General features: G+C 41.9%; 1 protein-coding gene across 30 annotated transcripts in view; it reads right to left on the bottom strand.

Annotated features, from left to right (window-relative positions):
• Positions 1 to 803: 803 nt before the first annotated feature.
• The window catches only part of madd (MAP-kinase activating death domain), a 54,725-nt gene continuing 41,339 nt past the window's right edge, over positions 804 to 14,189 (bottom strand). For 15 of the 30 annotated variants that reach the window (XM_026161680.1, XM_026161808.1, XM_026161707.1 and 12 more), the window contains 9 exons: positions 13,963 to 14,073; positions 13,771 to 13,878; positions 12,214 to 12,378; positions 12,017 to 12,089; positions 11,586 to 11,692; positions 7,391 to 7,399; positions 6,789 to 6,858; positions 4,246 to 4,292; positions 804 to 3,128 (listed from right to left, as the gene is read on the bottom strand). In XM_026161680.1, coding sequence (XP_026017465.1) covers positions 3,015 to 3,128; positions 4,246 to 4,292; positions 6,789 to 6,858; positions 7,391 to 7,399; positions 11,586 to 11,692; positions 12,017 to 12,089; positions 12,214 to 12,378; positions 13,771 to 13,878; positions 13,963 to 14,073 — 804 coding nt within the window. In that variant the 3' untranslated portion in view covers positions 804 to 3,014. The remainder of the gene's footprint in view (positions 3,129 to 4,245; positions 4,293 to 6,788; positions 6,859 to 7,390; positions 7,400 to 11,585; positions 11,693 to 12,016; positions 12,090 to 12,213; positions 12,379 to 13,770; positions 13,879 to 13,962; positions 14,074 to 14,189) is intronic. The other 15 variants (XM_026161772.1, XM_026161760.1, XM_026161699.1 and 12 more) reach the window with 2 other exon arrangements.

Below are 14,189 nucleotides of genomic sequence, written 5' to 3' on the forward strand. Positions count from 1 at the left end.
ATTCTGTGAAGAATGAAAGCAGCTCTGAAGACATAAGGGGGGGTTCAGCCCTGTAGTAGTAAGCTGTACCTAGCAAATTGTCCAGTGAGTATACTCTTGCTTTTCTCCTTTATTCACAAACACAGAGCTTTGGTTCCTGTCTTTGAGCACCTTCTATCCCACACGCTCCAGTGGATGTATCAGGAGCACTATGGGGTTCAGTGTCTTGACTAAGCACCTTTTGATACAGCCTTTAGGAGCTGAAGGTCAAACCACTAACCCTCCAAATTGGTGGACCCACTTTACCTCCTGAGCCACAGCTGTCATGGCAACCACCACTCTGATTAGGTTACTTTGAGCAGCAGCTCTTTAGTTCTTTTTGTGATGGCTATAAACCGATCGAGTCCCCATAAGCAGTTTGAGCTTTATTCAGTAGCTGCCCCGCTCACCCACTGCTGTTAGTGGAAACAGATCTGTACTGTGATGAGACATGCGTACAGGTGATGGCTCGTTCTCTGGCAGCAAAGATGGGTGCTTAAAATGTTTTGCATTCTCCTGCAGACTTCATGCTGGCATTTATGTGGCGTTTGCATCTTTGTTACTCAGCCACTGTTTGCAGCTATGGTGGACCCATCACACGCACAACGTAGAAGAAAAATCAATCATGATCAAGATATGGATGGAAACACTTCTTTTGATGAAAGCCTAAGGTCTTCATTTGCTTCCGTAAAACAGTGTGAACTTATTTTTTTAAGAAAACTTTTCAGCAACTAGCACCACCTGTTGCCACTTCCCTTGTTTGCAGGATGACGAGCACACAGAGCTTCGTTTGGGACATCTTTATTATATTGCCAAAGCTGTACATATTTTATAAATACTTTTTGAATACTGGAATACTTACACCATCCATCTCATGTCATTTTTCCTTCTCTTTACAGCTATCAGATTTCACAGCAACAGAGATGAGTTGTAATAATCCAGTTAAAAAAAAAAAAGTTAACTCAAGCAGAAAATTCTCAGATCAGTTTTGCAGATGCTTCAGATCAAGTTCTGTCATTTATTAACAGCATCTTCTCCACATTCAGATTTCCTTTTGCACAGTTAAATTCCTTAAAAATACAAGCATGTCAGGATCAAAATAACATCTTCCAGCCTTACAGCTGTACTGATATATTGCTGATCTAGAGAAAAGTGTTCACCACATTCACACACGCGAACCACAAAAAACCCCAAAAAAACCCCACGCACTCTCACTGTGAAAGTAAACGAGCCAGCGATGGGACCAGACACGACAAAGACTCAATCGTCTCCTTGGAGATCAGGTGACCACAGATGGCATCTTCAGCGCGTCTGAAGGGTCAGTCACAGGAGGAAGAACTGCTGCTGTGGGTTTGGTGGCTTATTTCTCATTTCTCCACACCCCATCAGTCGATTATGCAGCTCCTACACTGGTTTCGGCTTCTCTAGTGAATATTTGTGTTTTCAGTTGCGCAGGAATAATTCCAGCACGGATGTTACACTGTTACTAAAAATGCCTTCTTTTCCCCACTACTTTTTATTGGGGTTTCATTAAGTACCAGCGTGTAACTCCAGTGTTTGTACCACAGATATGGAAATATCTACAATTATGTCTCTAGATTATCACCCACCACTGAATGTTTTAATGACTTACATACTTGTATTTATGGTCAAGTGAAAGAAAAAAGTTTTGAAACATCCGTTGTTCAAAGTGGGCACACAAACAGCTCACATGTGTACCATCAAAGACATTTTGCACTGCCTTTAGTAGCTCATTATCCATGCAGCCTTTGCCTACAATTAAAAGCTGTAAGAAGACGGTGACATTTACCCCGGCATCCCCGCCGCCTGCTGTGACATCGCTGATTGGGGTGGGGTTTGTTAGCACCCACAGAGAGCGACACAGCAGCAGTCCTTTGCACCAATTGACCTGTGATCACCTTTTAAAACTAAATGCTCGTGTCACACTGAAGTCGTAATATTCAATCGATCGATGTGTACTATAGAAAACAAACTCGTTCTTACATTCGTCACCCTGTGAAAGCCAGTTCACTCGAGAAAACCTGGCTCTGGCAATGGCTAACTACTTTTTAAGTATTGCACATCTAGCAAATTAACAGTTGTAACATTTTGTTTTCCAGAAATGTACAGTCAATATATGTATATATTAAATAAATACTATATATAGAAATATATATATAATATTTATTTGTCATCCTTATAGTAACATGCAATTGATAACAGCAGACCACAGACGAGAAATTTTACAGTAGAACTAGAACAGTAATTGAGCCGGGTGGGCCGGGCTAGAGTACACATCTGAGAACACTCACAGTATTTTAGGGTTCAAACACCATAACGAAGCATTTACATGCGGTGCTCTGGTGCAGTATACAGTAGCATTTTCAGCATGGAACATCCCGCACTACACGACAGTCTCTGGTTGTTGGACCAACTGGGACAGACTGGACCTTTACAGTAACCACATATCACAGAATACGTCATACAGTCATATGGAGACGGGCAGGAGAGGGCAGGAAGCTACGCTGTACGTCGAGGCTGTGCGCGGGACCTGCAAGCACTCAGTGCCTCGGGGTTTGGGGGGTGATGGGGTAGTGGAGCCCTCACATCACATACGAGTAAAAACTGTTGGGTCCTGCTAGCAGGAACAAGGAGCAAAACATTCACCGGGAGCAGAGGAGCTCTGGGGGGAGCAACTTTTCCAGAGTAATGAAGCGGGCAAACATTTAGCTAGTTTGGGAAGAACATCTGGGCAACAGCGGTGAAGAGCTGGAAGTATTTACATGACATCACAGACCAAACATGTCTACACAATTGGATCTAAAAAGGGTCTCGGGTTTGTATATACACAGGAGGGGAGCGCGGGAGTTGTGTGCTTAGAGTGAAGTTGGGGATTGTCGAGTCTGGTTTTAGGAGCCGAGATGCCATTTTCAAGTAGAGAGAGGCACGCCAGGGATGAGGGAGAGAGGGAAGGGGAGGAGAGTGTGGGGTGTAGACTAGCTAGGAAGGGGTCTCGGTGACAGCATCTTGGGTTTTCCTTCCGCCTCCTTCCCCTTGACTGCCGCCACGTACGAGAAAAGGCAGAGGACCGAGTAACAGATCTGATGTGCCTGCAGAGGAGGAACAAACACGAGGAAGTGAGAGGGAACCACCTGCGTGCAGTTATTAATAATACAATGAACAAAGCTGGATAAGAGGCTCCTCTCGGTCTATATACTGTGGGGTATTTCAAGGCACTCTGTCAATCATTTGCCACTAATGATGGTATGATGCGCTTTTTACAAATGCTTCAGTTTTATTTGCGCTACGGGAGCTGGCATCATGACACACGTTCCTGCCACTGGCTGGAAACCACTAATCAGCGTAGCAACTTAATGAGCAGTTTAAAAAAAGAGAAGTACAAAATCACAAATCTTTAAATGTCCCTGCACTTCTTTAATAGGAAGCACTATTTGACCTTTAACCTGAAGGCTCATCATCCTATGGTCTTACTTGAGTTGGGAAATGTGTCACTTTTTGACACATTATTGAGAAATGTCATCGTGGGGTTTTACAACTGCTAAAATGTCCTCATTTTCTGAGCAAAAAAGAAGCTACAGCACTGCAGTGTGGTGGTTTGGCAAGAAGCAGCGTTGAGCCACAGATACATGGAAGCGGGCATCTTTAAACGTTATATAACCTCAGGTGATGTCACTCTGCTGTTTACCTCTTGAACAGTGGTTAAAATGCAATTTTCTTGTGTTAAAAGAACCTGTCTAATACTATAAAATTAAGAAAAAATCCAATCAACACAGAGGTCAGGTCAGGTCTTTCACTTGTGTCAGCATACTGTCGAAATGAAATGAAAACCAAAGGCATTTTCAGACCAGAGCTCTACAGACGCCCAGTGCCCACTGGGGAGCTCGCCCCGAGAACTACGTTTACCTTCGGGGCTTTTTCCTGTTTGCATTTGCACCACCAGAGCGCACACGGATATTCTCCAGCCCACAAAAAATCTTCTATAAACTTTGAGAGTTCCTGCTTCATGTGGTGCAGACGCACAGAAAAAAGTCAGTTCTTTGACTCCAAGAGTTCAAAGAACTATGAAATGAACTCTGGTCTGAAAGCACCTTAAGTTAAGCGCTTTTATTTAAGGAACATTTCTGCTGTGTCCATCTTGTCACTGGCATTCAGCAGTCACATAGCTGTATGTATTCATGATTTCAGACAAAGGAAGAGAGGACTCACCATCGGGGTCTTGTACTTGTGGATCACCACTTCTTTAGTTTCAGGAACTACGCCGGTGCAAGAGACAAAACAGAGAATTCAAAGGCAGCAGAAACCTCAATGAGTTCATATTTGAGAGCTTTTGGGAGGGGGCGGGGGTGTGGTTATAGGGTTGGACTTTCAACAAGGTGTAAAATGAGATGTGGGCCAAGAAAAGTTCACCATAAAGGTCAATTAAAGATCAGATTGAGGGGCAGAAGGGGCTGTCTACTTTTAGCTTAGATAAAATTCAATTGTGAAATCCTGCTCATGTTGCGTTTCCTTATTGTGACTAATGAACTGATCAAATGTTCTCTTTGTCTTCAAATAAGAAAGCAAAATGTTAAATTTCAGCTTGGATTGGTTGGTGAGACGTTCATGGCCCACATGATGAACAAATACGAGCACAAATGTCATAACAAGAGAGTTTGCGACCAAGAAGGCCGCAAAGTTAATATATGAAAAAACAAACAATAAAAAGGACGACCTCCCCAAGCCATTCCAGCCAGTGAACTCAAAGTTAAACATCACAGAAGAGTCGATACAAGAGGCCAAAATCCTTCGACCCGGGACCACGTCGCTGTCCACGGGTCAGGCTGACTTTTCATTAGTAACTGAACCCATAGCAGAGATGGAAAGGCTGAGATCTGGACAGGTGAAAGGGCTGAGAAATCCTCAACCCCCACAAACTAACTGTCCCACCTAAGATCTCCGCTTGCTGAGATACAGATGGTCAGAGAGTGATGACCACGTGAGTGATGGAGTCTGGGGTGATCTCCGAAATGAATCCGAAGCAAGTGATGGAAGAAGCAGAGGAAAAATTAGCAGTACAGAAAAGGGGAAAGAGGAAGGGGGGAAGAAAAAAAAAAAAATCTATGAAAAGGACGGAGTGAGGAAATATTCTGCACAGGTTTAGTTTCAATAAGAAAGGAGAAAGGTGACGACACTTTACCTGCTGGAGAATGAAGGTTTTCATAGTGGCAAAGATGAGGGCAACATTACAAAAGCAGCACAGAGACACAACAGTAACCCAGCCAGGCGCTCGACGTCTGAGCAAGTTTAAGAGTTACAGCTACTGCTCACCATTCAGTCAGACATTTGCATTTTCCATGAAACTTAACAGGAACCCACTAACTGTGTGACGCATCTCAGGTCGGACAGAATCCTCATACTTGAGCTGTACTTTCAGCTGCTCCCTGAAGTAGGGGGTCGCACAGCGGATGGATCAGTGTGACTGATTTGGCACAGATTTTAGACCAGATGCCCTTCGTGACGCAACCCTCCCATTCATCTGGCACTACGAGTACCTAGCTTGTGACCCCCTGAGGCTGGGTCTGTGTCTCCTCCGTAGGCAAATGTGTTAGCCACTACACCATCCTACTAATGAGACTAAATGTCTTCCTCTTCATGTATCAGGCACGATGCAGTATCGACCGCTTTTAAAGACATTCAGACTCTGCTGCTCTCTTCCCTCAGGCTGACTCAACATGGAACAGTTTAAACCAGGCCAAAAAAATACATGGTTTAAGATCTAAAAAAGGTTACAGTCTTATTGAAAAGGTGGCAGCTCAAATTCTAGTAACTTATCTAACTCAGGGCTAGAACACATCACTGCTGTCATGGAGGACAGGCTGCCATTTAGCTACGAGGGGACTAGTGTTACTTGAGAGATTTAGATCTATTTATGGCTTTTGTCAACAAATGAAAACCATAATATGAGCAAAATGCCCTTAATGCTTACATATTTCCAAGCATTATAAGCTTTGATTATGTCGTTTCTGGAAAATCAGTTAATATGATGCTTTTATTTCTAATATTTGTATGGCACCTTTAAAGGGGACCCTGTCCTTATTTTCTGCTGAGTTTGTGTGTGTCTACATGTTAATACTACAGTGGTGGATTCTCATTTGAAAAATGTGCAATATTTTAAATATATAGAACCAAAATCAGAGCATTCAGACTAGTTTGAGAGCAAATATCTTTATACTGTGAGCAGAGCCACTCTACTGCCACGCTGTCCAAAGCTGCTGTTGGTGGGTAGCAGCGAATCACAGAAAGCTGGCTTAAAGTTAAATAGGAAGAGTGCAAAAATGAGACTAAACTGCTTGCACCATAATCTAGTATAAGATCAATGAGGATTACTAATTACTCCAACATAAAAATTGAATTGGAAACAAGCAGAACAGGTCCCCTTTAATTCACACATCTACACAAACTGGCATAGCTATTTATGATACACGTTTCAGCCTTCCTTCTCTACACTGCGCACACCATTTCTCACAAACTTTGGCTTTTTATTACCTTGCTCTAAACCTCAACACTTGTATATGACTAAGCGCAAACCACACCCTCGAAATAATGCATGACGCACTTAATCGCCTGCAGACGTCAGTGTCTCAATGCTCCAGAGGAGGGCGGCTATCCAATTTAGTGAACCCTTATTAGCTTTCATCAATACATTTGCCGTGAAGCTGAGTTACTGCCGTGCCGAGTACAGGCCTAGAATCAATAGATGGTGTAATTACCAAATTCCTCCAGGACAAAGACTCCCTTCACTGTATTGCACTTTTTAATGTGACTCAGCTCTATGAAAACCTAAAAACAAACAAAAAACAAAACAAAACAAGACAGAACATTATTAACTCAACAACACTGGATGGTGAACACGTCATATTTAAAGAATTAGCCATGTTTAAACTTGTTTTATTCAGTGTGAAAGGTCAAAATAAAAGGCTACACATGGAATGCAAGCTTTGAACGGCTAAGAAAGGAAAAGAAAAAGCACACTATGAGAAATTTTCCATGATCAAACGCATACATGGGCAATGAGGAGAAGCTCAACGCTGATTCAACGTGGCTCATCAATGAAATGAATCAGAACTGGGACAGTTTTGTCATGTTTGGTGTAAACAGCATAGATACTTTTAAAAAAAAAATCTTTTCTTTATGCTCAAAGATGCAATATGGCCCATATGATGCATACATGGAAGTTCCATATAAAATGTAGACAAGGACACAAAATTAGAGTTGCCATACAGCTACAACAGGAAAGAAAAGAGGTAGAGAAAACAAAAGGAACCGAATAAGATGTAACTGCTAATAAGCAAACACAGCAGAGGTTGTGTACCTTCCGCTCCTTGCAGGGGGAGAGAGCATGGGAGAGAAATGGTTTGGATTATTATCGGACAGAAGAGCACAAACACTCGACGACACTCTGAGAGGGCACTGTCCACAGGAGCCTCGTACAGATTCAAATCAAAAATCCAGCTAAGTGGTTACAAGAGCCAATATGATTTGAAGGAAAAAAAAAATCCATCACCAGAGGACTCAGCCCACAAAAAACTACTAGGAAATAGGAAAGAAAAAAAAGAAGACAACAAAAAAAAAGAAAAGAAAAAAAAAGAGAAGACTAGAGGTTTGACTAGGGTATTAAGAACTGGATTCACCTCTGTTTTCCTGGACTTTAAACATCTCAGTTCCCCCCCAGAGCCCTCCATGCCTCCTCCTCCAGCAACAAGGGCTGGCACCAACGCCACTTGCTCACACAGCAGAACAAATAAATGAGGGTAGTTACTGATGGACAATAAATCCCACTATGTGCAGGATGCCTCCTCTGATACATCTCACTGCAGAGGGACCCAACAAGGCGGACGCTCACTACACTGCTTAGTTTTCAGTTAGTCTTCTTGACCCCAACATGATCTATGAGGACGTTTATTGAGCTGATGCAAATACTGTGCATGGAAATTTTTAATTCATCATGTTGTATTTGGGATTAGTAATAGTGGTCTGTTGAAATATGACAGAGCTACTGGAATTATATATTACTAGTTTGATATTATTTGTCACATTAGGTGGGGAAAAAAACAAACTATGAAAGTAGACATGATTGTTAGTTTTGACAATGGACTGTATTTAAAAGATGGAAGAAGCCTTTAGGCTTTAAAATACCAAGATGGTCATTTTGATTTCCTGGCATTTCAAAAATCATGTGGCTCTGTCTAAAAACAAAAACAAAAAAAACTTCAAAACTATCATCTGATATTCCACAAGTTTTCCAAAAATGGAGTTACTCAGCATATAGGGAATTTTTTTTCCACAATGTACTGAATCATATGAGGGCAGTATATATATATTAAAAACTACCACTTATACCTAGAATCTGAGTAATTTTGAACCCCACAGCTCAATATTAGCACACCTGGCTGTGTAGCAAAACAAAGTTTACACACATTTTGATGTGAAAGCTGCTACACCATGAGCCAAAGCTAGCTAGATGTGATTGATAGATAAAAATCCTTCTAAACACATACACACTGAAGAAGATGAATAATTACTGCAGGACTGAACGGGTCGTTGATGGGATGTTGAGCAGAGGTGCTGCAAGTCAGAGCGGGGTAGTGTACGACTGTGCAGAGTGTGGAGAACAGGTTATTGAAAGGGTTTCAGGCCTGAGAAGGAGAGTTGGGGGGGTGAAGGGTGGCAGACCGATGTGGAGCAGTGTGGACGATGGAGGTGGTTAACTAGGTTCTAGTTTTAAACCTGCAGTCTTTCTAATGGCCACCAGGGGTTGTTTCCTCTGGCTGCAAAACCAACTGAATATGTAAAAGTTAAGTGGAAAACAGTCCCATTTCTCACTTGATCTATGATCTTATATATTTTCTGATTACTTTATTGTCTCAATTGTTCGTTTCAGTTCTTATTTAACACAAAATTAAAAGCATTTTGCCAATTAGTGTCCCATAAAGTATTAAAGCAGGCTATTATTTAAGGTGCCTGTCAGTTCCTTGGTTGGATCTACTTGTCATGTCTGGTTTCAAAGAAATCAAGATGACAAGGGCCAAAATGTTCAAGTCGACACTTCATAAACAGGGTCTACAATATCACCGTGGCTATATCCGTCTTTAATATACAGTCTATGATTGCTGACCAGCCAAACATTTACACACATGTATATATCTACAGTCAATAGTTTGCATACACTAGGTTGTTTCTTTATTTTTGGTTATTATCCACATTTTATCTCTACTGTGATTTGTGAATAGTTACTGTAGAGTTATTCACTGACCAACAGTAAGTTGAGCTCGTTTTGCTGTAGTACTGCGCTGTCCACCAAATATGTGTATCTTGGGTATACCTTACTTTTCTACTACATAATTGTTTAAGATAAATCAATAGTAGCTCACTGAGAGAAAAACTAAATTATAATATTTTTTCTTGTTTAGACTGAATTTTAAGACATTTACATTTTCCAAAACACTTGGGAGTTTCAAAGAGTTTAATTTTGTGTAATTTTGCATCAGATTTTTATTAAATTCAGTTCATGAGAAATATGCATGCCCTCACTATGCCCAAAATTTTGACTGGTATTGTATTGGGCACCATCATGAATTAAAACTAAATAGAACAAAGTTCCTCATTTTGAGTACTGATATCCGGTCGTTAAGTCTGACATCACTAGCCGTGTCTGGGTCTAAACTCCGCTGCAGGTCCATATATCAAACGATCACTATGGCATTACTGAGAGTTGAAAAACTGTCTAAAGTCTTTCATCTTTAATAAAATGATCAGCGTTCTGCTCTACCAGGTGTAACAATTGAGTTTAACATCCAGGCATCCATGAAAACGGAATTTATGACATTTAACGGAGTTAGAAGTTAGCAGGGAGTTAGCTCGCTAGCTTCTATCTAAATACAATATAGCATGTCCTGACTGTGGGGTTTTGGAAACAAATTAAAACGTACAGCTCTGCTATCACTTCCAGCATAAATGAAGACAGAAAACTAAACAGCAGTGACGTTTGTAGGGTTACTGAAGTTTGGCTAGCTGGTATATAATGATGTGCTACGTGACCACTAGCGACACAGCTATGTTAGCATAATATAAACAAGCTAACTTTTTTTCCACTCTATAAAAGTTAACGTGAGTGTTCTCGGTGGTCAGGAACAAATGTAATCGCATGGCAGGATGCTGTAAAAGGACCAAACTTCAGCCAGGAGAACAATCCATCCACAATACGAGGTTAGTCATTCATATACTGCTGCATGGGCTGGGCTGTAGTTACATCCTAAGGTTTTAAAAACTGAGCTTAAATAAATGATTAGCGGTAATAAAAGCCGAGGGAGGTCAACAGGGATCACTGACTGTTTTAGGAGCTTTTTGAGATCAAATAGAAGAAAATACATAACATTAAACATGTTAACAACACAAAAGCCATATTAAACGCAGGCTACTTTAGACCCGGAAGTAGGATTCGTCGCGTCATCACTGAACAACCGGATACAGTACTATCCCAAAAACTTGGGTTTGGGCATTTTGCTTCTAATTAATCACAACATCCAAAATATAACAAGGTACAATTAAGTCTTTTGCATAATACTGCAGTGCATGTAATTAAAATGGGAGAAATTTATGCGGTAACAGAAAAATTATATTTCAGTTTTTGGGGGGTGGAAAGTGGGTCCAATGACACGTCTCTGCAGTGTGATGGACCGTCCAAATTACCCAGAACACCACTGCTGCAGAATTTTCTAAAAGGAAAAAACAAAAACAAAAACAAAAAAACGTAGGACCTCGGGTGAACTGATGCCAGTTTAAAGATAGTGGGTATCTAACAATGAACACTTCTACCCCTAATTTGTATTATTCAGCATAGTTCAATCAGAGCTACACATTTTAAATGAACCTGTGGAAACAAAGCACCCAACTATCACTACTGCTCAGACATGAAGACAACACATGAAGATGTTCAAGGGGTCCAAACTTAAAATCAAAGGTTGCTATAAAATAGCCAATTATTAATGAAAAGTCTTTTCTCAAGGTCATCCGTCTTACCACTGTGGAACGTCACTCTTACACACACACGAACAGATTAACATCTCCTCCCACACAGTAACTCAACATGAAATCCGAGCACCACAGATGTCGAAAGAAACTTGTGTGGAAGGATGGGTTCATTTTTTGGCAAAGACATGCACACAATCTCTCTCTCTCTCTCACACACACACACAGAAACGGGGGGGGGGGGGGGGGGGGGGGGGGGGGGGCCAAATCCAAAAAAAGCAAAAGCACAAACAGGAATTCTTCCTCTATGGGAAAAACAGGTATGAGTAGATGCCAATCAAATGTGTTGTAAGGATTTTCTTAGTGATAGAGGAAGACGTCACACGATGAAAGGAAATGATTCAGAGGCAAACACGAGAGACGAGCGGAGAGGGTGGACAGAAGGACGATGAAGTCTGAACCATCATGAGTGATTCTACATTGTCATGCCCTTCTGTGAGATGAGACGCAGTTTCTTTGCAGTAGAACTGGTCTCTTACCTGGCTGTGCATGAATTTAAGGTTGATTCCCTCCAGTGTGACCTGCAGTAGTCCACCTTCACCAGTCTTCATGTCCTGGACGGGGAACTCGCCGCCCAGTTCGGGACCTGAAGGATGGACACAGGAACAGGAATGTCTGAAAGCTTGTCACATGTTCTTCTTACCTTAAACAACCTGGAAGTACTTGGAAATTTCAAAACTGCAGCAGTGCTTTATTAAACTTTAGGTCTGTCCATGTTTTGTGTTATTATCAACATATCTATATCTATGCAATACTGACTGCTCTAAAATATTTAATTAATCAAAATAAAATACTATTTTGTACTACTCAACAATCAAACTGTCAAAAGAAACAATGTCCATGTTAAAGAGAATAATGAATGAAATAAGATGCAAAAAGGAGCCTGTGGTTGCTCTAACTCACTCCATACCTGGTTTAATGCTTTGCTGTCTTGCTGCAGCCCTTTCCATACTGTCTTTAACACAGTAGTAGAGTTCACGACACTGGAAAGCAATCAGAAAGTTATTCGATTTTAGAATCTTCTTAAGAGATGCAGACACATCTCTTAAGAAGATGATGTGTCTGCATCATTTAACACAAGAGATGCAGACACAAGAAGCCTCTGACCTTTTTGGTATAGAACTTATTCAGCTGCGTCTCTTGGCCGTTGCGTCTCCAGAGACACAGCACCTTGGTCTTGGGGCAGTAGGTCATGTTGATGAGTTTCTCGTACCACCAGCGTTCATAAACGGTACCGATGTTGCTGCGCAGGACTATGCAATCATCGCAAACCTGGAACAATAAAGCACAAGTAAAATAAGCACACTATTTCTATGTTCAGGAAAGTTTCAGACACTCTGAGACCATTTGATATTTTAGAAAAATATCCTTTGCTACAACCTTTGCGTTATGCTACAGGCACACTGGTGAAAACAGTGGTTTAAGACCACAACATGACCTAAAATTACTGCGACTGTGTAATGAGCTTCCAATCTCCATCCATCCATCCTCATCCGCTTTGTCCGGGGCCGGGTCGCAGGGGCAGCAGCCTAAGCAAAGAGGCCCAGACCTCCCTCTCCCCAGCCACCTCCTCCAGCTTATCCGGGGGAATACCAAGGCGTTCACAGGCCAGCCGAGAGATATAATCTCTCCAGCGTGTCCTGGGTCTGCCCCGGGGCCTCCTCCCGGTGGGACATGCCTGGAACACCTCACCCAGGAGGCGCCCAGGGGGCATCCTTGTCAGATGCCCGAACCACCTCAGCTGGCTCCTTTCGATGTGGAGCAGCAACTGCTCTACTCTGAGCCCCTCCCGGATGGCCGAACTTCTCACCCTATCTCTAAGGGAGAGGCCAGCCACCCTTCGGAGGAAGCTCATTTCTGCCGCTTGTATCCGCGATCTCGTTCTTTCGGTCACTACCCACAGCTCGTGGCCATAGGTGAGGGTAGGGACGTAGATCGACCGGTAAATTGAGAGCTTCGCTTTTACACTCAGCTCCCTCTTCACCACAACGGACCGGTGCAGCGTCCGCATTACTGCGGAGCTTCCAATCACATCTATGAAATGGTTACGTCAAAGACAGGGACTAAGTCTGCAACCAACAATGGTTGCAACTTTAGTGCGCCAATTTGGCAGTGAAATGGTCTCAATCTGCTATTGGTTGGAGGTCAAGTCGGCAGTTAAACAAACTCCATTTATGATAATGTGAAATTTACAAATCTGTTGCCATTTGCATACACAGAAATGCACATCATCTACTTACATTTAGAGTCTAGCCAGAACCTCAACCATCTGAAATTACTTCACAAATAGTGACACAGTTGCTGCATTACACCAATTTAACTGCAAAATAATATAAGCACTCTGCAAACTTGCTTTTATCTAGGACCAGTAACAGTTGAGTCCCCTGCTGCAACGAGATACACAATCTGTTTGAGTTTGTTACAATCAGACCAAGTCAGAAAATGATTGTTTGGAGATCGGTTGTTCCCAACAGGCAACCTGTGCAATTATCCGGAGGTTGACGGCGGTTACGTGCTCAACCTGTGAGCAAAAAGTTGTAACTAGTAATCAATCTGACAAACCACAAATTCTTCCTAGTCACAAGCAGAATGCCCTCTTATTTTTACTCTAATGTGACCAAGTCATTAGGGAGACAGTACACATAAAATGCAGACTTTGCATACCTCCATGAAAAAGATGTCTCCTGTAGTATCAGTGCCAGCATGAACAACAAATGTTTGTTTCTTGATGTGACGGCTTCCGCTGGGCCTGATGGACAGCTCTCGGCCGTTCTGCAAATGTAGTTCAGCACATATTTCATCAAAACAATGAACTGAAGTTTAACTGGGTGAAATAAAACGAATACAAATTTTTACCATTTGAGCCAGTTTGTCAAGTATCTCGTTGATCTCTTGGCTATACGTGAGGCCGATGTGGGACTTGCCCATCAGGCGCCTCACTTTCTTCCTGATGTCATTTTTGCTCACCTACATGAAAACAAACAAACACAAACCTCAAAGGCTGACATATTCACAGGGAAACAAAAATTTGTGTATATTAACAAACAGTTTTACTGTGCTTTGAATGAACTGACAAAAAGCAC

The sequence above is a fragment of the Astatotilapia calliptera genome, chromosome 1 (assembly GCF_900246225.1).
Source record: "Astatotilapia calliptera chromosome 1, fAstCal1.2, whole genome shotgun sequence".
In the NCBI taxonomy this organism is placed as follows: Eukaryota; Metazoa; Chordata; class Actinopteri; order Cichliformes; family Cichlidae; genus Astatotilapia; species Astatotilapia calliptera.